General features: G+C 44.9%; 1 protein-coding gene across 1 annotated transcript in view; it reads left to right on the top strand.

The window, feature by feature from the left end:
- The window catches only part of PDE6A (phosphodiesterase 6A), a 54,442-nt gene that overhangs the window by 16,545 nt on the left and 13,625 nt on the right, over positions 1-24,272 (top strand). The window contains exons 6-17 of the mRNA XM_066341695.1: positions 4,687-4,751; positions 7,989-8,055; positions 9,849-9,896; positions 12,389-12,538; positions 13,125-13,268; positions 15,207-15,272; positions 15,472-15,618; positions 16,491-16,598; positions 18,253-18,362; positions 19,919-20,006; positions 20,203-20,303; positions 20,815-20,922. Coding sequence (XP_066197792.1) covers positions 4,687-4,751; positions 7,989-8,055; positions 9,849-9,896; positions 12,389-12,538; positions 13,125-13,268; positions 15,207-15,272; positions 15,472-15,618; positions 16,491-16,598; positions 18,253-18,362; positions 19,919-20,006; positions 20,203-20,303; positions 20,815-20,922 — 1,202 coding nt within the window. The remainder of the gene's footprint in view (positions 1-4,686; positions 4,752-7,988; positions 8,056-9,848; positions 9,897-12,388; positions 12,539-13,124; positions 13,269-15,206; positions 15,273-15,471; positions 15,619-16,490; positions 16,599-18,252; positions 18,363-19,918; positions 20,007-20,202; positions 20,304-20,814; positions 20,923-24,272) is intronic.

Raw genomic sequence — 24,272 nt, 5'->3', positions numbered from 1 at the left:
TTGCATCACGTACAACAGTTTGGGGACACTTCTCCTTTGTAAGTACAGCTCTTTGTGTTGGTATAGCTGACACGTTACCACTGAGTTTTTTCTTGGACATGTATCTCCTGGAAATTTAGAAAGGGAGGAACTAGAATACAGATCACTATAGCTTTCAGACACCATCAGCTTCAACTAACTTCAGTTTCTCTGGCTGTTCTGATATTCAGCTCTCTGAGATAAGCCCTGAGGTCAGAGGTGCTCTCTAACTCGAGGGTGGCCAGAGAAATGTCGGGCTCTCCCTTATCTGGCTCCTCACCTGTGAGCACCCCAATGTTTAAGATGAATTTGAACAGGGTATTTTCTCACTGAGTGCCAGCCCAGGAAGAACTGCCCATCATTCAACAAATTCAAGGAGTTCTGGTTTCACCGAGGTAACTAGCACACTAAAGGGTAAGACTTTTCTTTTCCCAAACCCATCTCCACCTTAGGTAGCAATGGCTCAGTCAGTCTTCTCAAGAGTATGAGTCATTATTTTGAGATAGAAAAGGCCAGAAGGCAAAGGGCTTTGGATTTGGCTGTTTGCTAACTTGTAAGATGAGCTTGACCAAATAATTTCTAGGGCCTTCCATTTTCCCAACGATGGGGAGCTGTCACTGAACTCACCCTCAGAGTCAGTTCCAGGCCTTGGACACAGCTGGTGAGGAAAGCACACAGAGGCCCGAGCTGGGGCCCAGACACAGCATGACAGGGCTGGCCAAGAGTGGGTCTTCTGGAAAGAGCAAGGGCTTAAAGGAAAAAAAGCCTGAGTTCAGACTGTGATCCACCAGCTGGTTCTGTGGCCTTAGGGAACCTCTCTAAGCCTCGCCTTCCTCATCTGTACTGCCCGGGTAATCAAGCTGACCTAGTAGGACCAAACCACATGCTGACGCACTGTAGGCACTCCAGTAATCATGGCGACTTGGATTGAATCTCACTCTCTGCCTGACACTTTACCTGGTTTATGTCATTTACTCTTCTCAATGAGTTTATGAAGGAAGTATCCTCACTTTCCCCATTTGGTAGCTGGGTAGGAAGAGTGTCAAATAATTTGCATAAATTCAAACCCAGAATGATTTTCTTTCTGGTAATTGACCTTATAACCATGCTCTTTAACATTCCCTTTTGTCATCCAACACCACTCACTCACTTTATCTGCCACATTCACATTAAAGATACAGTTTTGTCTGGATTCTGACAAACTGACCTCCCCAAATCTTGGGTCTAAAACTCCCCAAAGGCAGCTACCCCTGGCTTCATCTCCTTTTAAAAATAAAACATTGTACGTGTGTGTGTGTTTCAATGATTAATCTGTATGGTTTGGCAATCCATATCATCCCAATAAATCAAAAAATAAATTAAAAAAAAAAGTTATACAGGCTGATTAAACTCTTTACCAACAAACAATACTTGTTTGAAAACCAGTACATTTCCATGCATGATGATTTGGCTACGGCTGTGTTTATGGATCTTTCAAAGACCCCTGTGTTGCAGCCTGTTGCTCTAGTGAAGGTTAACAAAGGCACTCATTGATGGCTTGGTCGTGACTTCCCGAAGGCTGGCTATACCTGCATGAATACGGCCTTGCAGGCAACTTGGCTGAGCTACAGTAAGTGGGAAAAGCCTCACTTACCTCGGGCACACTGATCTTTTTGTCACTTCTATGAAAGCAAATTAATTCTCCTATAGGTTTCAAAACAAAACACGTCCACGTCTAACCTTTCTAGAGAAGTTGCGTGAACACCCTGGATAGGACAGCTTGTGGGACCCAGGGAGGCAGCAGCTAGCTTGCCTGGGAGTGCTATGAGCAGCCCAGGTCCAAGGGCAGATGGCTAGAGCAAAGACCTGCAGAAGGTCAAGGTCAAAGAAGTCAGCCTCCTCCTCCTTCCGCCTGGAAACTTAGTTGGACCGAAGTCCCAGCTGCTAATGCAGCCACCTTTGCTTCCTGGAACTGCCTACAGGCTACAATTTCACTTTTTAAAAATGTTCTTAGCACAGTTTGTTTATATTTACTGAAAAAAGTGATGCATGAGCCCAGTGGAAAGCTCACACCGTACAAAAGGGGTCACACACCCAACCTCCTGGGGCAGACAGGGTCTGCAGCTCGTCTTTCAGAAACATCTGTGGATATCCAGATACTCCTGGATATATCTGTGTATGTATTCCATCACAACCCCCCTCTGCACATGGGGTGATTTGTTTTGTGCTCTACTTTTTGTACTTGACCACATTATGGCATCTTTTTCGATCAGCTTGCATATAGCTCCGTCATCCTGGAGACAGGCAGAATCTACACAGGCGCCCAAACTGTGTTGGAGGAATCGGGTGGGGAAATAAGTCTTGTTGTTTGCTCCCCTGGGGCTTCCCCTCCACCTTTTCTGAGCCAGGATTGCCCAGTTGCTGAAATGTAATTAGTTATGTATCAGGGGGAAGGGACCTTCAGCTGTGTTATCCTCCCCCTTCCTGGATTATTTTAAAAGCCATGTGTGAAAACCTGTATTTAATAAGTGTACTAGAATCTCACACACACACACACACACACACACACACACGCATGCACGCACACACACTATGGCCATATGTTGTCTCCAGGCTTTTTAAAGCAATCTGAGACCCCTGGGTGGGCAGACAATGCTTTTATCTACATTTGGGACTGTATCTGTAGGATTTAATATTATATGTGGAATTACTGGATCAAAGACTATGTGCATTTTAACCTTTGAGGGAGAGTGCTAACAATCCAACCACAGTCTCAGAATCATAGCTGGGAGGGGCTTTAGGGATCATCTAATGTAGTTTTAAAATTTCTCTGATTGCCTTAGAACCCTGGGCTTCCACAATGGCTGCCTCGGCCAGGGCTTAGTGGGGGAAGCGGAGGACAGGAAAGAGAACGAGAGAGAATAGAGATGAGGACCCCTGTGCCCAACGCTGCTGCTATTAGGGTGGCTCTACTTACATCTGCTTTTTATGACTGGACCCCATGCTTGTTTGGGGGAAGAGATCTGGTGCTTAACAACAACAAGTGCACACCACTGGTTTTGCCGCTGGGGAAACTGAGGCCCAGAGAGTACACACCATCAAAGCAAGAGTAGAGCGTGAGTCCTCACTCCCTTAGCCCTATTTCATCAAGCTCTGGGGTCCATCTAGTCTCCCCTTGGATGCTTCCTACTCAAGGGAGCTCATATCTACCCTGGGGCAGCCAACATCCTTGGGGAACACTAGCTTCTGCCTCCCAATTAGCCAGAGTGTGCTTCCCGGAAGGCTTTGGTCACTGTTGCTGCCGTCAATGCTGGTCAGTGAAGAGGAGAGTCTCTCCCGCGTGAGCCTAAAGAAGGTCATGTTGCCTGTCAACCAAGTGGACCTTCAAACACCCTTGACTGGATCAGGAATTTTTCTCTGTAGATGTTCTGAGTTAGAAGACCTGGGTGGGGTCCAGGTTTCTATATATAAATGTCTAGAGCAGTACTTCTCAAAATAGCTGATGTAAAAGAATAGTTTTCTTTTAAAATTTCTAATCCCTTTTGGACTGATACTTTTCAAAATGTGTTAAAAATGTATAACTAGAAAAATAAAAATTTAAAAAGACATACAAAAAAAAAAAAAGCCCATAGTTTCAAGAGATCTAACTGAACTCCATCAAACTGCTCTAAAAGTTTTTAAATGCTGATACTCAATATCTGTTTTTTATATCAATAGCAACAAATATACTGCTCACAAAAATTAGGAGATGTTTCAAAATGAATATGAAGCGATAAAATATCCCCTAATGTTTGTGAGCAGTAGTTTGCAGACAGCTATCAGTCCAGAGACCACACTTTGAACAGCCCTATTCTAGGTGGGAGTAATGCAGAGAATAAAACACTATTTTATGCTATTAATCTAAAGTAACCAAACAGAATGAGCACTGAGCATAAAAGTTATGGTTCTGGCCTTGGCTCACTAGAAATGAGTCCTTTGCTCTCCCTGGGTCTCATTCTTCCTGTGTTTGAATGCTTGCTACCCTGCATGTTACCCCTGAGAGTTCAAAGGATCTGATAAGGTAATGGAATTTTCCCTGGGGAGCTAAGGGAAAGGAGCCAATGTTCCAGTATCCATCTGAACGTTAGGGAGTCATGCGATCGAACAGATCTATTCTAAGAGAATGGGAATTTTAATGGTGCAAGGAGGTGGGAGGGATGCAAGAGGTGGGAAGTGAGTTAGGCATGAGAAGTGATGGGGCAGACAGGTCTGGAAGAGCTGACATAGCAAAGGGAACAGCCAGGTGTTGGACATGAATGAGAAGGGGGGCTGTGCCCATAGAGCTGAGCTCTGAATGGAGGATGGCTGGGTTGACAATGATTCTAAACAGGACAGGAGCCTCCTTTCAACCTCCCTTTCCCCCTACACTCCAGCAGCAGGCTCTCTGTCTCTTTCTCCAGATCCCCTTGAAACACTTCCCATCCCTCTTTCCAGCCCTGGATCCCAGCCCCTGCGTGGCCACTGTGAGCTGGGACTAAGGAGAAGCACACAAAACCCTGAGAGGCCGCTGAGGATACACCCTTAGAGAGTCGGGCTGCTGCTTCTAGAAAAGCACGGGGCACAGAGGCAAAAACACAGCCTGTCTCATGGACCCACGCTGCTGAAGCTCTGTCTCCGACTCTAAATGTATATATTTCTCTATCTGCCTAGGAAATCAACTTTTACAAGGTCATTGACTACATCCTGCATGGCAAGGAAGACATCAAAGTAATCCCGTAAGTCACATGACCATAACCAACCGGAATGCCACGCTATTGTGTCCCCATAAGGAAGTGAGAATCAGACTATTTCTAAACTTCCTGAATGGCTGCTACAGGGTATTCCGTCTAAACTAATAGAGGGGGGAAATGGAAGAGTAAATAAATGCTTTATTAAGCTGAAAGAAGGCAAAATAAAAGTTTAGAAAGGACAGACATAAGGCAGATGCAAAAAATACAGAGTGAACATCAAGATGATACCGTATATCCATTGAAATATATCACGAACTGCTTCAAATACAAATCAACTGAATGTTCCAGTTGAATGACAAAGATTGCCATGTTAGATAAGAAAGAAATCTCTCCCATTTCATTGATTCTAAGATATAGAGTTCTCTATTTTTTTTATCATTTCTGAAATACAGTCAATGGCAGTGTACAATTGCTGTCACTCAGACAGTAGTCAGATGTACTTGTGATTGTCTGCCTATGCGAGAATGTGGTCATAACCATTCATATTACTATGACTTCATTTAAGTTAGATGCGCTGTTGTTGAATCCATATTAAATATAATTGCCATATAAAGTAACTTAAAGAGATTATACCACAATGCGGCATTGAAAACAAAAATTGCTTTGAATGGCACAAAAACTCAGAAAGAAGGTATAAACTATGATAAAAATCTATATCCAAATTCTAAAAGAGCTGTGTTAATATTAATAAAATAGTAATTTTGGGGTTTTTTTTTTTTTGTATTTTTCTGAAGTTGGAAACGGGAGGCAGTCAGACAGACTCCCGCAAGCGCCCAACCGGGATCATGCCCACCAGGGGGTGATGCTCTGCCCATCTGGGGTGTTGCTCTGTTGCAACCAGGGCCATACTAGTGCCTGAGGCAGAGGCCACAGAGCCATCCTCAGTGACCAGGCCAACTTTGCTCCAATGGAGCCTTGGCTGCAGGAGGGGAAGAGAGAGACAGAGAGGAAGGAGAGGGGGAGGGGTGGAGAAGCAGATGGGCGCTTCTCCTGTGTGCCCTGGCTGGGAATCGAACCCGGGACTCCTGCACGCCAGGCTGACGCTCTACCACTGAGCCAACTGGCCAGGGCCATAAAATAGTAATTTTAAGTTAAAAAAAACAGCCTGACCTGTGGTGGCGCAGTAGATAAAGTGTCGATCTGAAACACTGAGGTTGCCGGTTCAAAACCCTGCACTTGTCTGGTCAAGGCACATATGGGAGTTGATGCTTCCTGCTCCTCCCCTCCTTTCTCTCTCTCTCTCTCTCTCTCCTCTCTAAAATGAAAAAAAAATCTTAATAAAAAAAAGCATTGCATTACAGATTAATTGGAAGCATTTCATCTTTCTCTGTTGCAGATAAAAAATAGTTTTTCAAAGAATTGATAACTTCTTACAAATGAATAAATACTCTATACCCTGCTTACAAGAGACAGAGTTAGAGAGAAGGCTGCCATTGGAAGAGATAGATCGGGGGTTCCAAGGTGCAGACAAGGTTGTTTATGATGTGGGTGTGGTTTCATGGATGGTCACTTTCAAACGACTGATGAAGATTTATATTTTTAAGTGAGAGGAGGGGAGATAGAAAGACAGACTTCCACATGCGCCCCAATTGGGATCCAGCCAGCAATTCCCATCTGGGGCCAAAGCTCGAACTATCCTCAACACCTAAGGCCAATGCTTGGGCCAACTGAGCTATACTCAGAGCCTGGGCTCATGCTACAACCAACAGAGCCATTGGTTGAGAAAGAGGAAGAGGGAGAAATGGGTAAGAGAGGGAGGAGAGAGAGAGGAAAAAAGAGGAGGAGAGAGAGGGGAAGAGAAAAGGGGAGAGAAGGAGTTGGTCACTTCTCTTGTGTGCCCTGACTGGGAATCAAACCCAGGTTGTCCATATACCGGGCCAACGCTCTATCTACTGAGCCAACCAGCTAGGGCCAATTGATGGTGATTTTAATGCATTTTTCCACATGTATATTTTTCCTCATCATAAACAAGTAAAAGATAATAATGCCCAAAATTGTAATATTGTGAGGGATAAATAAGCACATAAAGCACCTAGTTTAGTACTAGGCATCATGGACGAGTTCTCCTACTCTATGATATTAGTTAACTCTCTATATAGGTGTTAATGGAGGGAAATGATAGTATCTGCTTTTGCTCAGCAGCTATCTGTTGTCTCTTTTCTTGGAAAGTTAAACTCAGTGCGCAAGCAATAAAATATAGTCATCACTCTGCCACAATGCCTAAATTTGGACATTAAGATGCTTATTCAAGATTTGAGATGCATTCAGGAATAATGAACGTAAACAGGTGCTGACTCATAACACGTTGCACTATAAAAGTATAAAACTCACAGAAAGTAGAATGCCAATGTTGATAGGAGTGTATTGATGAAAAATAGCTACTATTTATTGAGTCTGCAGTCCCCGTGACAAGTCATTTATGTATGCAATCTTATCTGATCACCACAAGTACCCTGAGAGATAAAGAATGTAAAATAATCCCCATTTTAAAACTGTTTATTTTAAAGCTCAGAAATCAGACACCTGGCTAGGGAAAGCCCACGTTATTATTTTTTATGATTAAAAAACCCCACAGAGGTTCAGGCACATTAAGCAACTTGCCCAAGTCAAACAGTAGATACGAGCAGAGCCAGAGCAATCATCCCCGCCTTCCTGGCTCCAAAGCCCAAAGCCTTAACCCCTGTCCTTTCCTACCTCCCTCTGAGATCATCAGATGAAGAAACTGAGGCCAGGCCAAATAGCAAGGTTCAGAAGACTTCAAGAGCTGAGAGAATGTGTTAACCTGGAGGGAGGGCAAAGACCCAGATTCAAGTTTTTAGTCCAGCTGTGCCTACAGCAAAAGTTACCATTTGTTGCCTGACCAGGTGGTGGTGCAGTGGATAGAGCGTCAGACTGGGATGCCGAGGACCCAGGTTCGAGACCCCGAGGTCACCAGCTTGAGTGTGGGCTCATCTGGTTTTAGCAAAAGCTCATCAACTTGAGCCCAAGGTTGCTGGCTCGAGCAAGGGGTCACTCGGTCTGCTGAAGGCCCGCGGTCAAGGTGCATGTGAGGAAGCAATCAATGAACAACTAAGGTGTTGAAACACGCCATGAAAAACTAATGATTGATGCTTCTCTTCTCTCCATTCCTGTCTGTCTGTCCCTGTCTATCCTTCTCTCTGACTCTCTCTCTAAAAAGAAAATCAAAAAAAAAAAGTTACCATTTGTCTTTGGCCTTTACAGGAATCCCCCTCCTGACCACTGGGCTTTAGCAAGCGGTCTCCCCACTTATGTGGCCCAGAATGGCCTGGTAAGTAAGACAGCTTTAAAGGGGGGAGTTTTAAAGCAGGTAGAAGAGAGAAAGAATTTCAGATCAAGAGAGTGGAAAAACTCATGAAAAATGTGGCTCTCTAGAAGCCTGATTCTTTCATTTCTTAATTCACTTGAGAGTTGATCCAAGAAGAAGAACAGAAAGTTGACATTTGAAAAAACATGAAATACACAGAAATAATCTTTAAGTGGAAAGGTACATAGTTTTACTGACAAAGATACTTACGCATATGTCGGGGATGAAGTCATGACTGCCCGGTCTTCCGGGTTCTCCATGGACTGAATCCCAACTTATCAAAGCAGAGACTTAGCTGCCACTTTCAACCCCTCATCTCTGTTACATTTCCAGCCACACCATGGACAGCAGAGCTCAAATACTCTGTCTCCCTCCATGCCCCACCCTCTCAGGGCCAAGGGTGGAGTGACGGGGTCTCCTGCTGCAGGGAGAAGGGTCATCCGTGCTAGCTGCACATCACCCCCATATTTGAGCCTGGTTACCCCTATCTCTTCCCCGAGGCACACACAGAAACAGAAGGAGGCTTCAGCGGTTTCTGTTGACTTAAGAGAGTGTAGGAAATAAAGGAAACCAAGGAAGTAAAAAGTTTCAACAAAAGATAGATAATCGAATGCAATAAAAGGGATCTGTGAGACAAACCCCTTTGAGTTTGGCAGTTAGGAGGTCATGGGCATGCCCACTGAGAGCAGCTGAGGTGGCCAGGTGAAACCAGAAAGCAGGAGTGGTCTGCTGAGGTGTGGATGGGTAACGAGGAGACAAAGAATGTGGGAGAAAGAGGAGAAAGCCTGGATGGTTGCATCGGAGACCACGCTGGATCAGGGGAGGATTTCGTTGTCATAGACGGGAGAGATACAAGCATGTGCATTAGCTGAGTGGAAAGAGAGGTCAGAGATCTGGAAAGAATAATGGCAGCTGATGGAACTGGTCCAAGGAGAGGCCAGAGGGATGGTGCAGTGGGCGGGCAGTCCTCAAAGGATCAGGGACAGCTCACCCTCTGAGACCAAAAGGTGATCAGGCCCATTGGGACAGGCCGGGTCACTGCAAACCTGTATGGTGCCTTTTTGAAAACTAGAAAAAGTTTTCCCTTCTCAGTGCCTGAAAAGACAAAGGCTAAGGGCATGGCTCCTCAAGGCAAGACCAGACGGAATTCCAACTCCCAGTCATCCACTCAGCCACATGCTGGGTGCAGTACACACACTATACAACTGTTACGGTGGCCCCGTTGGCAGGGCTCTAGAAGGGTCAAAGATGTGCCACCTGCATGGTTGGGTAAGTGGTCCAATTTTTCAGGGGAGGAACCTGGCAATAAACAACACAGCTTCAACGCTTTTTATTCCTTATTCTCCTTTGGGGTCTATACCCCAAGGAAAAACTCCTTCATGACCAAACAAATAAAACAGAACCCAAATATACTTAACTCAAAGATGTTTAGAGTAGCATTATTTATTTTAATAAAAAGAAAAACACAGGACACAACCCAAGTATGCAACAGAAGGAGGATAACAAAACAGGCGACAACACAGACCTTAGTAACAAACTGGAAATGACTAGCAAATGCTAGGAAGTAATGTTTATAAAGTAGCTTTTCTGTCCAGTAGCCTCAGTGAATAATTCAAACCCATCTTGAGATGTTTACCTGATGAAAAGAATGTGACAGCCTTGGGCAAGGACGCTGTGTCTCTGAAACAGCACGCATTGCTTTACCTGGTACTGTCGAGTCTCATAACAGCTCCATTATTCCTCTTCACGGCTTTCAGATTTGCAACATCATGAATGCACCTGCCGAGGACTTTTTCGAGTTCCAGGTAAAGGCATTTTTATTTTCTCTCTTAGTCATATGATATGTTTTCCCTCGAAAAGAGGATTAGAATGCATTAGACACCATCTACTTTATTGGGAAGCAAACTCAACAAAGTGGAAACATGAGTAGAAGAATATTCATGTGCCCACGAAAGTGGGAAGGGAGTCAATTTGGTAAATTCCAAGGTCCCATTCAGCTTTAACATTCACACCCTTTGTTTTCTGCCTCAGGACCTTTGCTTATGCTGTTCTCGCCCCAACCATCATCCCCTCTGTCCTTCAATGACAACCTCAACTGCTATGAAACTTCAATGAAGTTTTATTCTGTTTTCCCTGGTAGAATATCATTTCTGCCTCCTCGTGATGTTCATGAAACATTGTTTAGCACTCCAGTTGATTTTGTTTTCCCTTTTCACAAATGTGTATGAAGGGTATCCTCTGTGCCAGGTGCATAGGCACAATGCTACCCTGGTTACAGTGGTGGACCAGACAGGCATGGTCTTTGTCTGCAGGGAGCTCTGATCATATGGTGGGAGAGGCTGGTCAGGAGAAAGGCCAAGGGATAGAAGAGGCAATCTCTTGGGATAGGGATGAGGTTGACTTAACCCAAGAAGAAACAAGGCCTATGTCCCTGAGAAATTATGTTTGGCAGTAGAGAAAGGAAAGATTTCAAGAACAATAAGGCTTATTGAAAGAAACTAGATAAACCAGTGAATGTGAGTGAGAGGCAGATGGGGAGAGAGGCGGGGGAGATGTAGACAGAGGCCAGATCACACAGGGCCTGGAGGCCACGCCAAGGAATTGTTCTCTCTGCTAATGTATCTCCCTACATTGTTTATGACCCTTTCTTGTCTTTTTAGATTAATTCCTCTCAGCAAAATATTGACTTCTTTTTGTCAATGGTTAGGTCTTATCCTCTTGACCTCTTTGGGTTTAAGTGTCCTGTCAATATTTGAGTTTTCCATACTAGGCGTAAGAAAAACAAATCATTAGAAATCAGGAGGTAATTAAGAAGGAAAGAAAAAAACACTGCTAGGAAAACTAGTGAATAATTTTTTTACTTGTTAGAGAACACTAGGAAAGAGCTGAGTTAAAATTCTATCCCTTGTAGAATTGATTTTGTAGAAATGATTTTGATCATTTCAGTGCAATGAGCCCAAACTGTTGCTGAGAGTTGTTATAACCATCAGAGAACTTGGTCTTTACCTAAGTCATCCAAGGAACTACAGTTTACCCACATTAATAAATCAAATTTGATCTTGCTTTTTTAAAAAAAAATTCTAGTCTTCCTCTTCCAATTCATTCTCCATAAAAGAGCATGAGTAATTTTTTAAAAAAATATATAGGTTACATCCTTGCTTCAAAATCTTTAATGTTTTCCATTTCTCTCTAATTAAAAATCTGTTTGCTTGTCATGGCCTTCAGAGGGACAGGATTTCCTGAAGTCTAGGCAGAGAGTTGGAGAGAAGGCAGGTCTTGAACTAATCTCCTGACCACAGCCCTGTGCTTTTCGGGGGATGTTCTGTATCTCCCTGGGGATACTCTGCCACCAGGTGCTGAGTTCCAGTGTTACTTAAATAATAATTATCATCTCACCACCTTAAGAATCTTGAAACTTTTGAACTGGAAGACTCTCCAACTCCAGGAAGCCTTCCTGGAATGCCTTCCCTCCTCTGACTCCCCCAGGACCACCAAGAACTTCCCAAATGCAGTGCAACAGCTAATTTACCTTTCAGATTATGAACTACTCGAGGATAACATCTGTGCCTTACTTGCCTTGGTTTCCCCAGCTTCTAGCTCACTCTTTGCACATTGTAAGATGTTTGATAAATGAGTGATGAATTAGTGGGCAAAGAGTCCAGAAGTGATATAATCCAGTGATCCCCATTTTATCAGTGATGAAAGTGAGGCTCAAGACAGATGGGAAGAGACTCTCAAAGGGCACCATATAATTGACCAAGAAATTTTACCTCTGTTTTCTCATTGGTTCCACTAGGCACATAGTCTTGTACCCACCTATAGATGAGAATATAGAGACCCAAGGAGAGAAAATGGCACACCAAAGTAACACAGAAAGGCAGATCAAGAGGCAAAGGCACAGGTTTCTGGCTACCTGATTAATTCAAAATTACAAAAATCCCCAATATGGTTCTTTCTAAGCCAGTCCCCTGTAGTCAGTGCCTACGTCGGAACCACGGGCTCCCTGAACTATTTGCACACATCATTATATTTCCAGCACATAGCACACAGCCTGGCACATAATAACTTTAACATCTCAGGAACGAAAACAAAATGACCAGTTGTCCTTATGGAGCTCCAGCCAGGTGCGCTGTCTGCTCGTGGCATGAGTGCGGTGATGTTAACCATGCAGAATCCGCCACGGTCTATCATATTGTGTCCCCTTAGCCAGTGAGGGTCATGACGCAGCATGAAGTCCATCACAGCTGCCTCTGCAGCCTGGTACTCAAGAAAACCTGCTCTGGTTCTTCTCCTGTAGAAAGAACCTCTGGACGAATCCGGATGGATGATTAAAAACGTCCTTTCTATGCCTATTGTGAACAAGAAGGAAGAAATTGTTGGAGTGGCCACATTTTACAATCGCAAAGATGGGAAACCCTTTGATGAAATGGATGAGACCCTCATGGAGGTACAGTTTGCAAAGAGGTCTTCTGCCACTGAGATTCAGAGATTCAGAGTCAGCTGGCCATGAGCATGACTTCCGGAGCCATGTGGTGGGGACCCCAGTGTGCTGCTGCCCTGTCCTGGGGAGGGCTGGGAGCTCACCGGGTCGATGTTACCCTGACTCACCTTCCAGGTCTGCCTTCTTCCCTCTCACTTCCGTACTGCCACGTGTTGTCAGAGAAAGCCACTTTCCCTTCTTTAAAAATTAATGAACTTTGCCTTTTAGAGAAGCCTTTTAGTTCACAGCAAAACTGAGCAAAAAGTAGAGTTCCCTTCTACCTTTTGTCCCCTCAAGACACAGCACATTTCTTTTTGTGATGTTTTATGCATAAGAGTGACACTTTATGTATGTTAGAGCTTTTATTGAAAGTACATTTCAGTGCATTATTTTATCCGCACAACATCTCCGAGAAGGGCAGCAGATGGCTTCTCAAACCCATTTTAGAGCTGAGAGAATAGAAGCTTAGAGATTCTTGCCCAAAAGTTACAGGGGCAGGACCAATCCTGGTTGTTCTACTTCTGATCTTTCTTTTCTTTCATTTTCCTTTCAGTCTTTGGCTCAATTCCTTGGCTGGTCTGTTTTAAATCCTGACACCTATGAGTCCATGAACAAACTTGAAAACAGGAAGGATATTTTCCAGGACATGGTAAAATATCATGTGAAGTGTGACAATGAAGAAATCCAGAAAATCCTGGTGGGTCAAGTTCTTCTCTTGTTCCTTCTCTAGCAGAGACTTCGCCAGAGTAAGGCGGGACTTAAAATTCTATGAGATGGGGGTGGGCTTGCACGCGGTTCTCTCCCCCTGCCTAGCGCAGGGGTGCTGCGGGTCCTCAAGGGGAACGGACGAATGGTGAACTGAAAAGTGCCAGAGAGTCATACGTAATGGTTGTTCTGTGGGTCCCAGGACAGCTGTCCCTTGCAAGGTCACTTCAGTCTTGAGGCCAGACCTCGGCTTACCAGCTCTAGAAGCTCCGTTTTTCACTGTGCTCAGGGCTGACTTGGTACCAGAGACGGAGTCATCCAAGCACAACCTTCACTGAGAGGAAGCGCCATCTGACTGACCAGTGGACAATGCTCAGTTTCTCAGAGACTCCCTCTATGGGCTCAGCTCACTCAGAAGAGCCAGTCAGATCAGAGAGGAGTTTGGTGAGCAAAGAAATATGACAGAGTGAGTTAGATATTAGTGGGGAGCCCTCACATAATGCTATCACTTTACAGTTTGTAAGGCAATTTCACACTTATATCATGTGATACTTACAGCAGCCCAGTAAGGTGGGCAAGGTAAGCATGTTTACCCCCATTGTAGAGATGAAAAAATCGAGACCCAGAAGGGGTGATAACTTACCCCCAGATCATCCAGTTTATTAAATATGTCTCACTTAAACTTGATCAGGATAATGAGCAAATTCTCCACCATGCTTATGAATGGGATGCCTCACAAGGTATAGTGAGCACCGCATCAAGAAAGGTAGATGATCATATATCAGAGATACCATAGAGGAAAGTCTTGGGGTGGGAAACTGAAAAAGATATGAGAGAATTAGTGATTTGTCATTCCTGGAATTTTGGTCTCAAGGAGAAGTCAATTGAGTTAGTGAATGGAACTGGGTATGATATCTAACTGAGCCCTCAAGACCTGGCTTATAGACCTCACAAGCTGCAACAACGTGAGCCAACATTTTCAGATGTGATTTCTTAAGCTGGGAAGATATCACACCAAATTTGGCCACTTCATCCCGATGACTGATGCACTGAAATGAGAAAACGTCTCGTTTGGATGCATTGTTTGCTTGTCTCGGTCCATAATGTCAGCCAAAGGATGGATATGTGAATCCTATGGAGGCCTAGTCTCGGTGAGCCGGTTAAAGGTTAGTAGGCTGGGCCTGACCTGTGGTGGCACAATGGATAGAGAATCAACCTGGAATGCTGAGGTCACTGGTTCAAAGCCCTGGACTTGCCCAATCAAGGCACGTATGAGAAGCCATCATGGAACAACTAAAGTGAAGCAACTATGAATTAATACTTCTCACTCCACCGTCCCCCCATAAAGTCAATAAATAAAATCTTTTTAAAAAGTTAATAGACTGTGTTCTGGATCAAGAAATCAAAAACAAGGGACTGGAGCTAGGTTCCCCTCTCCTTTGGTCCATGGGGCAGAGACCCAGAGAGGGAAGAAACTTGCCTCCAGTCACACAGAGGCGAGAGGAAGAACTAGAACCATGAGCAATGCCTCTTGCTCAATAATAATAATGAAATGACCAACAATAATATTATTTCATTCTAGTGCTCATTATGTGCCAAGCACTGCTCAAAGTTCATCACAGATTTAATTTAGTTGTATATGACTTTGCATAATCTAATTCTGATTCACAGTTTCGCACTTTCCATGACCCCATTTTACAGATGAGAAAATGAAGGGTCAGAGAGGCCTTCGGTCACACAGCGAGTAAATGGCAGAGCTCCAGTTTGGATGCTGGCTCCCAAATTTGCTTATCCCTGCATGTTCGACAGCAGCCTCTCTGAGTTGGGGGTTCTGTTGAGAGGACTTGAGAGGAAGGGGAAAAATGAAAGTGTGAAAGTACTTAGACCTTTGATGTAGTAACCTATTTTTTGCCTCTGCTATTTTGGGCAGAAAACCAGAGAGGTGTATGGAAAGGAGCCATGGGAATGTGAGGAAGAGGAGCTGGCTGAGATCCTGGTGAGCAGTGACTGACATCTGACAAGCCCAGGGTGCCCTCCAAGCATGGGGGTTGGGAGAGGGAGGTCTCTGCAAAAAGTGACCATTGCCAATCCGCTCCGATCCACCAGGAGGGACCAGGATGGGGCTGGGGACAGACAGGGAGAGACTCAGGAACAATTTCATGTGCCCTAATCACTTGACTCTGGTCCTTCCACAGCAAGAAGAGCTGCCCGATGCAGAGAAATACGAAATTAACAAATTCCACTTCAGCGACTTGCCCCTGACGGAACTGGAGCTGGTGAAATGTGGGATACAGATGTATTATGAGCTCAAGGTGGTGGAGAAATTCCATATTCCGCAGGAGGTCAGGCCACACCTCTTTGATGTCGTGTGTCTCCCCCTTCCCCTCCCCGCCCGCTTGCCTCCTCTTCTCTCTTTTAAAATGTAAAATTACACTTAATTGATTCTTAAAAAGAGTATGCCTTTGGCTTTTAGGATTTAAAGCATTAGCCGTGTTGCACACAAATGAGTCATTTATCAAAAAGGAGACAGTTTGTCTGAACTGTGGCATTTTGGTTGCATTGACTTCTCCAGGTGGGTTCTTGGGCACTAAGTTTTGAAGGGTATGAGTATGTGCAATGCAAAATAAAATTAAAATAAAATGGTTCTATAGTCCAACAAGGGTGAGAACCTTCCTGTCAAACTAGGGGGGTGGAGATGGACAGAGGAGGTGGAGGTGGGGGTGTATTGTGTGCCAGATTTCCCACATTTGTTTGATTCAAAGTGTTATTCCACGCCACATCAACACAACCTGAGAATGCCACAGTAATGCAAATATTTTCTCTCCCCTCCCCATTCTTTCTCCCCTAGCGCTAATAAATCAGACCTTGTGTTTTAACAAGCCCTCTGGGTGAGTCTGATGTGCACTCACATTTGACAACCATTGATTTAAAGACCTCTTTTGTTTTCCTTCCCTGCAAAATTCAGGTTAGCTTCTCCCCGGCAGGTAGGTAGCTCCCTGGGGCCCAGTTAGGGAATTGCTGACAAAACTCAACTGGTGGAAAGAAGTGGAATGACTGCCATGCACCTGATTTCATAACGTCTGTTACCAAGTGGTGAGCAGTCTGCAAGGGGCTTGTACAGCGTTATCGCACCTGCAGCTAGCTCCCACCTTTGGTCCAGCAGGCGAGGCGCCTGGCCCTGCGTGCTGCCTCACTGATGTTCTTGTGTTTGCAGGCGCTGGTTCGGTTCATGTATTCCCTGAGCAAGGGCTACCGCAGGATCACCTACCACAACTGGCGGCACGGCTTCAACGTGGGGCAGACCATGTTCTCCTTGCTGATGGTACGCTGCGGGACCGCGGTGGCCCGGGGCTCCCACCACACCAGGCGACCAACCTCATGCAGCTGCACTGTTCTTCTCTAGTTACTGCTTTTTAGAATGATGCAAAAGAGAACACGCACAGCATCAATGAATTCTAAGACTGGAGAAGCATATAAAATAAAAAGTGAAAGGAAGCTGCTGTCTACCCCCAACCCCGGACAGCTTATTTGGAGATAACCCTGGCATAGCTCCCTCCAAATTTTCTTCTAAAAGATTCAGAACATGTTTGTACACACACACACACACACACACAAAACTTATTTTGTTTATAACCAATTGATAATAGTATCCTGTAATATTCTTTTCCATTTGAAAATAGATAAATATATCAATCACATTCTTTTGATACGATTTTAATTGTGGCAAAATATACGTAACCAAATTTCCCATTGTAGCCATTTGTAGGGGCACTGTTCGGTGGCATTAAGTATGTTCACAATGTTGTACCAGCACACTACTCTCCAGCTTTAGAATTTGTTCATTTTCCCAAACTGAAACTCCATCCCCCTTCAAAACACAACACCCATTCCCCACACTCCCCAGGCCCTGGTGACCACCCTTCTACTTTCTGTCTCTATGAACTAGAGGACTCTAGGTACCTCATCTGAGCACAGTCATACAGTATTTGTCCTTTTGTGCCTGGCTTGTTTGACTCAGTATAATATTTTCAAGGCTTCTTCATGATATAATTTAATGGCTACACAGTAGCCTACGTTGTTTCAATATACCATAATTATTTTTGCTGAGCCCCCCGTGTGTGGACCTGAGGGTGGTTTTTGACCTCTCACTATTATAGACAATGTGACCGTGTCCTTGGATGAACACACCTGTGTGTATTTGTGTCTGTCATTTTTGGCTCAGAGGGTTCCGAGTCCTTTATATATGGTTTAGAAGTGTTTTCCTGTCCGGGTGATGATGTAAATCTCCGCCCCTGGCCATCCTCCTCTTTCAATCCCTCCTCTGTGGCTGGAATGGTCAGGCCAGAGTAGGCACTAGAGCCTGGAGGCGGGAATACAGGAATACAGGCCAGGTCACCAAAGAAGGTGACAGTGACACCACTTAGACTTGACATGTTTCTTAGAGTCACGGAGTCAGCATCGCCAAGGTTCTTCCCCACCCTCTACTCCAACACCCACATAAACAAGGAGTTAAGTGTTCGTGGGAGGCTCAGGGAAACTTTCTCCTGGGCTGTGCTTAAACCGGTAGACCAGGTTTGGAAGGTTAGCTTTACCAGTCTGGGCATGTTGAAAACAAAAGCAAAAAACACCCTCCAAATCCTATAATCTGATGGCTGCAAATGTCTCAATAATCATCTAGCCTAATGCCCTCCACCTATAGGATGCAGACTGGGATACTGAGGCTCAGAGAGAGATGGGACCAGCTAAGGTCACTCAGGAGTAGGGAAGGTGACCAACCATCCCCGTTTGATAGGATTACTCCCATTCTAGCATGGAAAGTCCTGCATCCCAGACAAACATCTGGTCACCATCTGGCCAAAAAGGTAGCGCCAAGATCAGATCTGCGTTTCCAAGTTCTAGGCCCTCCACCTGCCCACTCAGCCCTGCTTCCAACCTCACAGGAGACGAGTGAGTCCCACCTCTGATTGCCCTTCTAGACTGGAAAGCTGAAAAGATACTTCACAGACCTGGAGGCCTTGGCCATGGTCACCGCTGCCTTCTGTCATGACATTGACCACAGAGGCACCAACAACCTCTACCAGATGAAGTAAGTCCGCCCTTACCAGCCCCTCCCTAACCCCTACCCCTAGGATTCATTACCTAGGTCTGGACAGCTCCCAGACTCACTGGCCAGGGGGCAAATCCCGCTGCCCACGGCTTCCTACTTCCTCCTGCCCTTTGGGTTTGGGGAAACTCCTATGACATACAGAACAATGACTCCCAAATATGCCCACACCCCAACAGCTGGGAATATCTTGCTTTATATTCTATCTAGAAGGACTTCAAAGATATGATGAAGTGAAAGGTCTTGAAATATAAGGATTATCCTGGTTTATCTCGGTGAGGTCCATATACTTACAAGGGTCCTTATAAGGGGAGGCAGGAGTTAAGAAGCAGAGAAGATACTACACTGCTGGCTTTGAAAGTGGGAGGTAGGCTACCAAATCCAAGGAATACAGGTGGCCCCAGAAGCTAGAGAAGGCAAAGAAATGGATTCCCCCCTAGAGACTCCAGAAAGAAAGGCAGCCTTGCAGACCCATTTCAAACTCTGAGCTCGAGTTATAAAATAATAGGGTTTTTTGGGTTGTTTTATTTTAAGCCACTGAGTTTGTGATAATTTGTTGTAGCAGCAGTAGGAAACATATATTAACCTCCCCCACTCTCCTCCTTCCCTTCCTACCTGCTGAACTAATTTAAGCAGTAAGAGGTTAGGAACTGACAATCCTTCATCCACCTTATATTGATAATGCTTCTAATACGAGTGTGGTAGGCCCTAAGCTAGGCAAAGGAGGTACCATGCTGAGCAAAACAGATACAGTTCCTGTCCTCACAGAGCTTATATTCCAGACAGCCTCTGAAGCATAGTCCTTGAACCATGACCTTGGTGGACCCTCATGACCACCTCGTGGGCTGGGCAGAGCAGGGACTAACGAATACCCATATTGCAGATGAGGAACTGAGGCTCTGCCCAGGGTCTATAACCTGTAAGTCATTAACAAGCACTAGAATGTGCTTCTCTGAGTCTTCTTAATACTTGCATTCTGCTCCAAGACTAGAGATCATATTTATACTTTATCTTGTAAGTAGCTAAGTACTGAGGTCAGTGCTGGGCACATAGTTAAGTACTGAACAAATATTTATTGAATAAAGACAATAATTAAACATACTTCTTTGGGGAATTTAATGGCTCCCCCGAAGATCTGGGGCTTGGTGGTCACTAAAGGATGGTCCAGTGCCAATGTCCATAGATGGCTATAGGCAATCCATGAATCTCTAAAATTGGGTTTGGCATCATGTGTGTTTGTGCCTTTTTCTGGGAATAAGAGTCCATACTATTCAATGGATTCTGTGAGGAGTCCATGACCCCAAAGAGACCCTCAGAATCAGTTGTAGAGAAAGCTAAAGTCTAAGAGTCACGAGACCTTGTATCTAGTCCCAAGTCTCACTCCCTTACTGTGTGACAAGTTCCTCTCATTCTGGACTTGAGTCTCTCTGCTGGCAGACTTAGGAGGTGGCAGGACTGGATAATGTCTTTAACCTTTACATTGCCATTCCATGTTGATTCTCTCTGTGTGTGTCTCTCTCTCTTTCTCTCCCATTCAGATCCCAGAACCCTCTGGCCAAGCTCCATGGGTCCTCCATCTTGGAAAGACACCACTTGGAGTTTGGCAAAACATTGCTGCGAGATGAGGTAGGATGAGGACCCTCTGCATTGGCTTTGGGGTCTTCCCAGTAGCCCCCACCTCGCATGAAGCCCAAGTGTGGACAGGCAGTGCTCTTCCTATTGGCCTGGGCTGCCTCCCCCATCTTCTGGGTTGACCATCAGTAACTGGGGGGCTTTACTGCCAGCATAGCTTCTCACATCTCTCCTCTGATTTTTTCTTTAGGGTTTGAACATCTTTCAAAACCTCAATCGCAGGCAGCACGAACATGCAATCCACATGATGGACATAGCCATCATTGCCACAGACCTCGCCCTGTATTTCAAGTTAGTATTTCCTCTCAGTTTAAGAGTAAGGATAACAATAGCAATGATTACAATAACAAACACCCTAGTTCCAATTGATTAATATGTATTGTGTGCCAAGCACAACCCTTATTCTGTGGACCATTCATCCTTACTATACAACCCTCTTATTCTATGGACCAGTCATCCTCACTACACAACCCTTGTTCTATGGACCATTAATTCTCACTATACAACCCTTGCTCTATGGACCATTAGTTCTCACTACAGTTCTGTGAGTTAGGCATCATTACTCCCACTGTATAGATGGGAAGCTGAGATCCAGGGGAAGAGATTTGCTAAGATCAGATAACAAGTCTGTGACAAGACTCTGGGTTAGAAACCTATGTCTTCACTCCCAGGCCCTGGTTCTTTTCATCTTTTGTTAATCATGTTGTTTTAATAAGCCTCTGTCTGCAGCAGCCAGCGTTAGAAGTCCAGGTGTTGCCTTATCCTAAGATTTGTTCCATTGACAAATTGGTGTGTTTTATAGGAAGAGGACAATGTTCCAAAAGATCGTGGATCAGTCCAAGACGTACGAAACGCCGGAGGAGTGGACGCAGTACATGATGCTGGAACAGACTCGGAAGGAGATCGTTATGTGAGTGGAGACAGGGCTTTAACCTTCGTCCTCTGATCCCAGGGTCCGCAGGTGAGCTGCTGCAGTGGCAGGCCTGGCTGCCCTCAGACCACCCTTACCACATCTTCCATCTTGGAGGCCTTCAACATAAGGGGAAAAAGTGAAGTAACGCCAAACTAGAATTGCAAAAATTGTGGCATCCGTTTAACCCTTATTTTGGCACTAGACTTCAAGAAAATATAGTATTATTTTATTTCTCTGTCTACAAAAAGTATAATAGGAGGTATTTCTACACCGAGATGTAATTAATTGTTCACCTTCTTATTGACAAAGATGAAAACATTTGATAATATGCTGCTGGACAGAGTGAGAAGGGCCCCTCATTCACCATTGCAAATGTGAATAGATACAGCCTTTATGGTGGGCAATATCTATGACAATTGTTTTAATTTAATTTAATTTTATTTTATTTTTTATTTTTCTGAAGCTGGAAATGGGGAGAGACAGTCAGACAGACTCCCACATGCGCCCCACCAGGATCCACCCGGCACGCCCACCAGGGGCGACGCTCTGCCCACCAGGGGGCGATGCTCTGCCCCTCCGGGGCATCACTCTGCTGCGACCAGAGCCACTCTAGCGCCTGGGGCAGAGACCAAGGAGCCATCCCCAGCTCCCGGTCCATCTTTGCTCCAATGGAGCCTTGGCTGCAGGAGGGGAAGAGAGAGACAGAGAGGAAGGAGAGGGGTGATGGAGAAGCAAATGGGCGCTTCTCCTATGTGCCCTGGCCGGGAATCAAACCCGGGTCCCCCGCATGCCAGGCCGACGCTCTACCGCTGAGCCAACCAGCCAGGGCCTCTATGACAATTGTAAATGCCCATGCTCTCCAACCCAGCGATCCACCCTCTAGGTATTCTCCCATATGTGTGCCAAGGGGTATGTACAAAGTTATTCATTGCAGCATTATTTGCAATCACAAAAAAAGATTGAAAACAACTTAAATATCCATTGATGGGCACAAGAAGTCAGCCAGATAGTTCACCAGCACAATGGGTTTATTCAGGAACAATAAAGAATTACAGTCCAGAACGTGCAACCATGGCGGGTCGCACACAAGCAACCAAAAGCAAAGGAGAAGAAACCTGACTTTTAGAGAGGAAGAGGAAGTTGGGAGGACAACTATAGAGATCACGCTGGAGAGCTTTGAGGTCAATGTAGGTCGTGAGAGCTCCCCCTTCTGGCTTTCTTACTTCATTTGAAATGACATTTCTGTTTACCAATTTTTTACATATACAGTACATATGGTATTCCTGGCCTGTGGTGGCACAGTAGATAAAGGAGCAGCCTGGAATGCTGAGGTCGCAGGGAAACCCTGGGCTTGCCCAGTCAAGGCAAATATAAGCAAACAATGAACAACTATCAGGCATCCCCAAACTACAGCTGGCCGGAGGCCAGCATGCAGCCCCCTGAGGCCATTTATTCGCCCCCCCCCCCCCGCCCCCCGCTGCACTTCTGGAAGGAGCACCTCTTTCATTGGTGGTCAGTGAGAGGAGCACTGTTTGTGGCGGCCCTCTAACAGTCTGAGGGACAGTGAACTGGCCCCCTGTGTAAAAAGTTTGGGGACCCCTGAAAGCAACTATGAGTTGATGCTTCTTGCTCCCCTGCCGTCCTCTCTCTGTAAAATCAATAAATAAAATCTTTTAAAAAATACACATAGGACTTTCATATAATGAATGTGATATGTACTTTACAAAGAAATGACAGGAAAGATTTCCAAGGTACATTAAAAAAAAAAAAAAAAAAAAAAAAAAAAAAAAGCCAGAGAGGCAGGCCTTCAATCATTGAGAAAGCCAAAGTAGTCTTAAGTGGAAGTCTTCAAACTCAGACACACAGACCCCTCTCCGCTCCTCCCCAACCTAAAGCCTTCCCAGACGAGTAGGGGCATGGATGGGCAGGAGGGAATCAGTGCTCTTTCTTAAATTATCTTCCTAGGAAAGCCAGTGGGTAAGGGGTTGTCAGCCCCCTCACCTGTCTCCCACTTTACAAAATAAAGGCAAATCGCCCTTTCTTGAATCTTCCTATGGCGCAAAGCCCTTGGAGGCATCAAACAGAGGGACTATTTCAAATACTGGTGTCTTCAAAGCCTCTCTTTTTTTTTTTTTTTTTCTGAAGCTGGAAATGGGGAGAGACAGTCAGACAGACTCCCGCATGCGCCCGACCGGGATCCACCCAGCACGCCCACCAGGGGTGAAGCTCTGCCCACCAGGGGGCGATGCTCTGCCCCTCTGGGGGGTCGCTCTGCCGAGACCAGAGCCACTCTAGCGCCTGGGGCAGAGGCCAAGGAGCCATCCCCAGCGCCCGGGCATCTTTGCTCCAATGGAGCCTTGGCTGCGGGAGGCTGCGGGAGGGGAAGAGAGAGACAGAGAGGAAGGAGGGGTGGGGGGTGGAAAAGCAAATGGGCGCTTCTCCTATGTGCCCTGGCCGGGAATCGAACCCGGGTCCCCCGCACGCCAGGCCGACGCTCTACCACTGAGCCAACCGGCCAGGGCCTTCAAAGCCTCTCTTAATCAAGGCATTATAAACCCGAGGAAGGGCTTCAGACCTTCCCTGTCATTCATATATATGTCAATATATATATAGATAGATAGATAGATAGATAGATAGATATATAGATATATATAGATATATATAGATATATTTGTTGTTAAAAGCAAAACAAGGCATTAACAAAAGAGAATTTTGTACTGGATTGTATGGTGGGGTGACATGAACATTTTTTATTTAACAATCTTGCTTCCTTCAGATAATGTCCCACTGTCCAGGGACAGTCCCTGATATCAGGACAAAGGTGCATCAATAATAAGTACTGAAGATAGCAGCACCTGATTTCATCCATGCCACTATTGTCTGTCTGTCTCTCTCCCTATCTACCTATCTATTCTACCTAGACATCTATCCATCTATCTACCTCTACCTATCTTAGAATTAAGAATAAAAAAATATGGTGAGTGTCATCAGGATGTATTCTAACATACTCATTTGAATTGAGAAATGAAATCAGATTCTTTCCAACTGAAACAAATCTGATTCCCTGCTTTACTTGACAGTAAAAGACTGGCATTTCCAATTATGTTGTATGACAAACATTCCCATATATTATAAGAGTCAAACCCGTAGCTTCAAAGTTTTGATGAAACATAGTTAAAACTTGTTATAAGATAAAGGCACTTGGCAAAAATTTTAACATTGAAAGATGTATTATAATTAATAATGCTCTAATAGACCTAATGCATTCTGAGTTTCTTGGATTAAGCCAAGTGCGGCAGAGAAACTGTTGGGTGTAACTTATAAGTCATATGAAAAGTCTTGGTCAG

Source organism: Saccopteryx leptura, chromosome 6 (genome assembly GCF_036850995.1).
Source record: "Saccopteryx leptura isolate mSacLep1 chromosome 6, mSacLep1_pri_phased_curated, whole genome shotgun sequence".
NCBI classification, from domain to species: Eukaryota; Metazoa; Chordata; class Mammalia; order Chiroptera; family Emballonuridae; genus Saccopteryx; species Saccopteryx leptura.
Note: the sequence above shows the minus strand (reverse complement) of the source record. Positions and strands in the feature narration are given on the sequence as shown.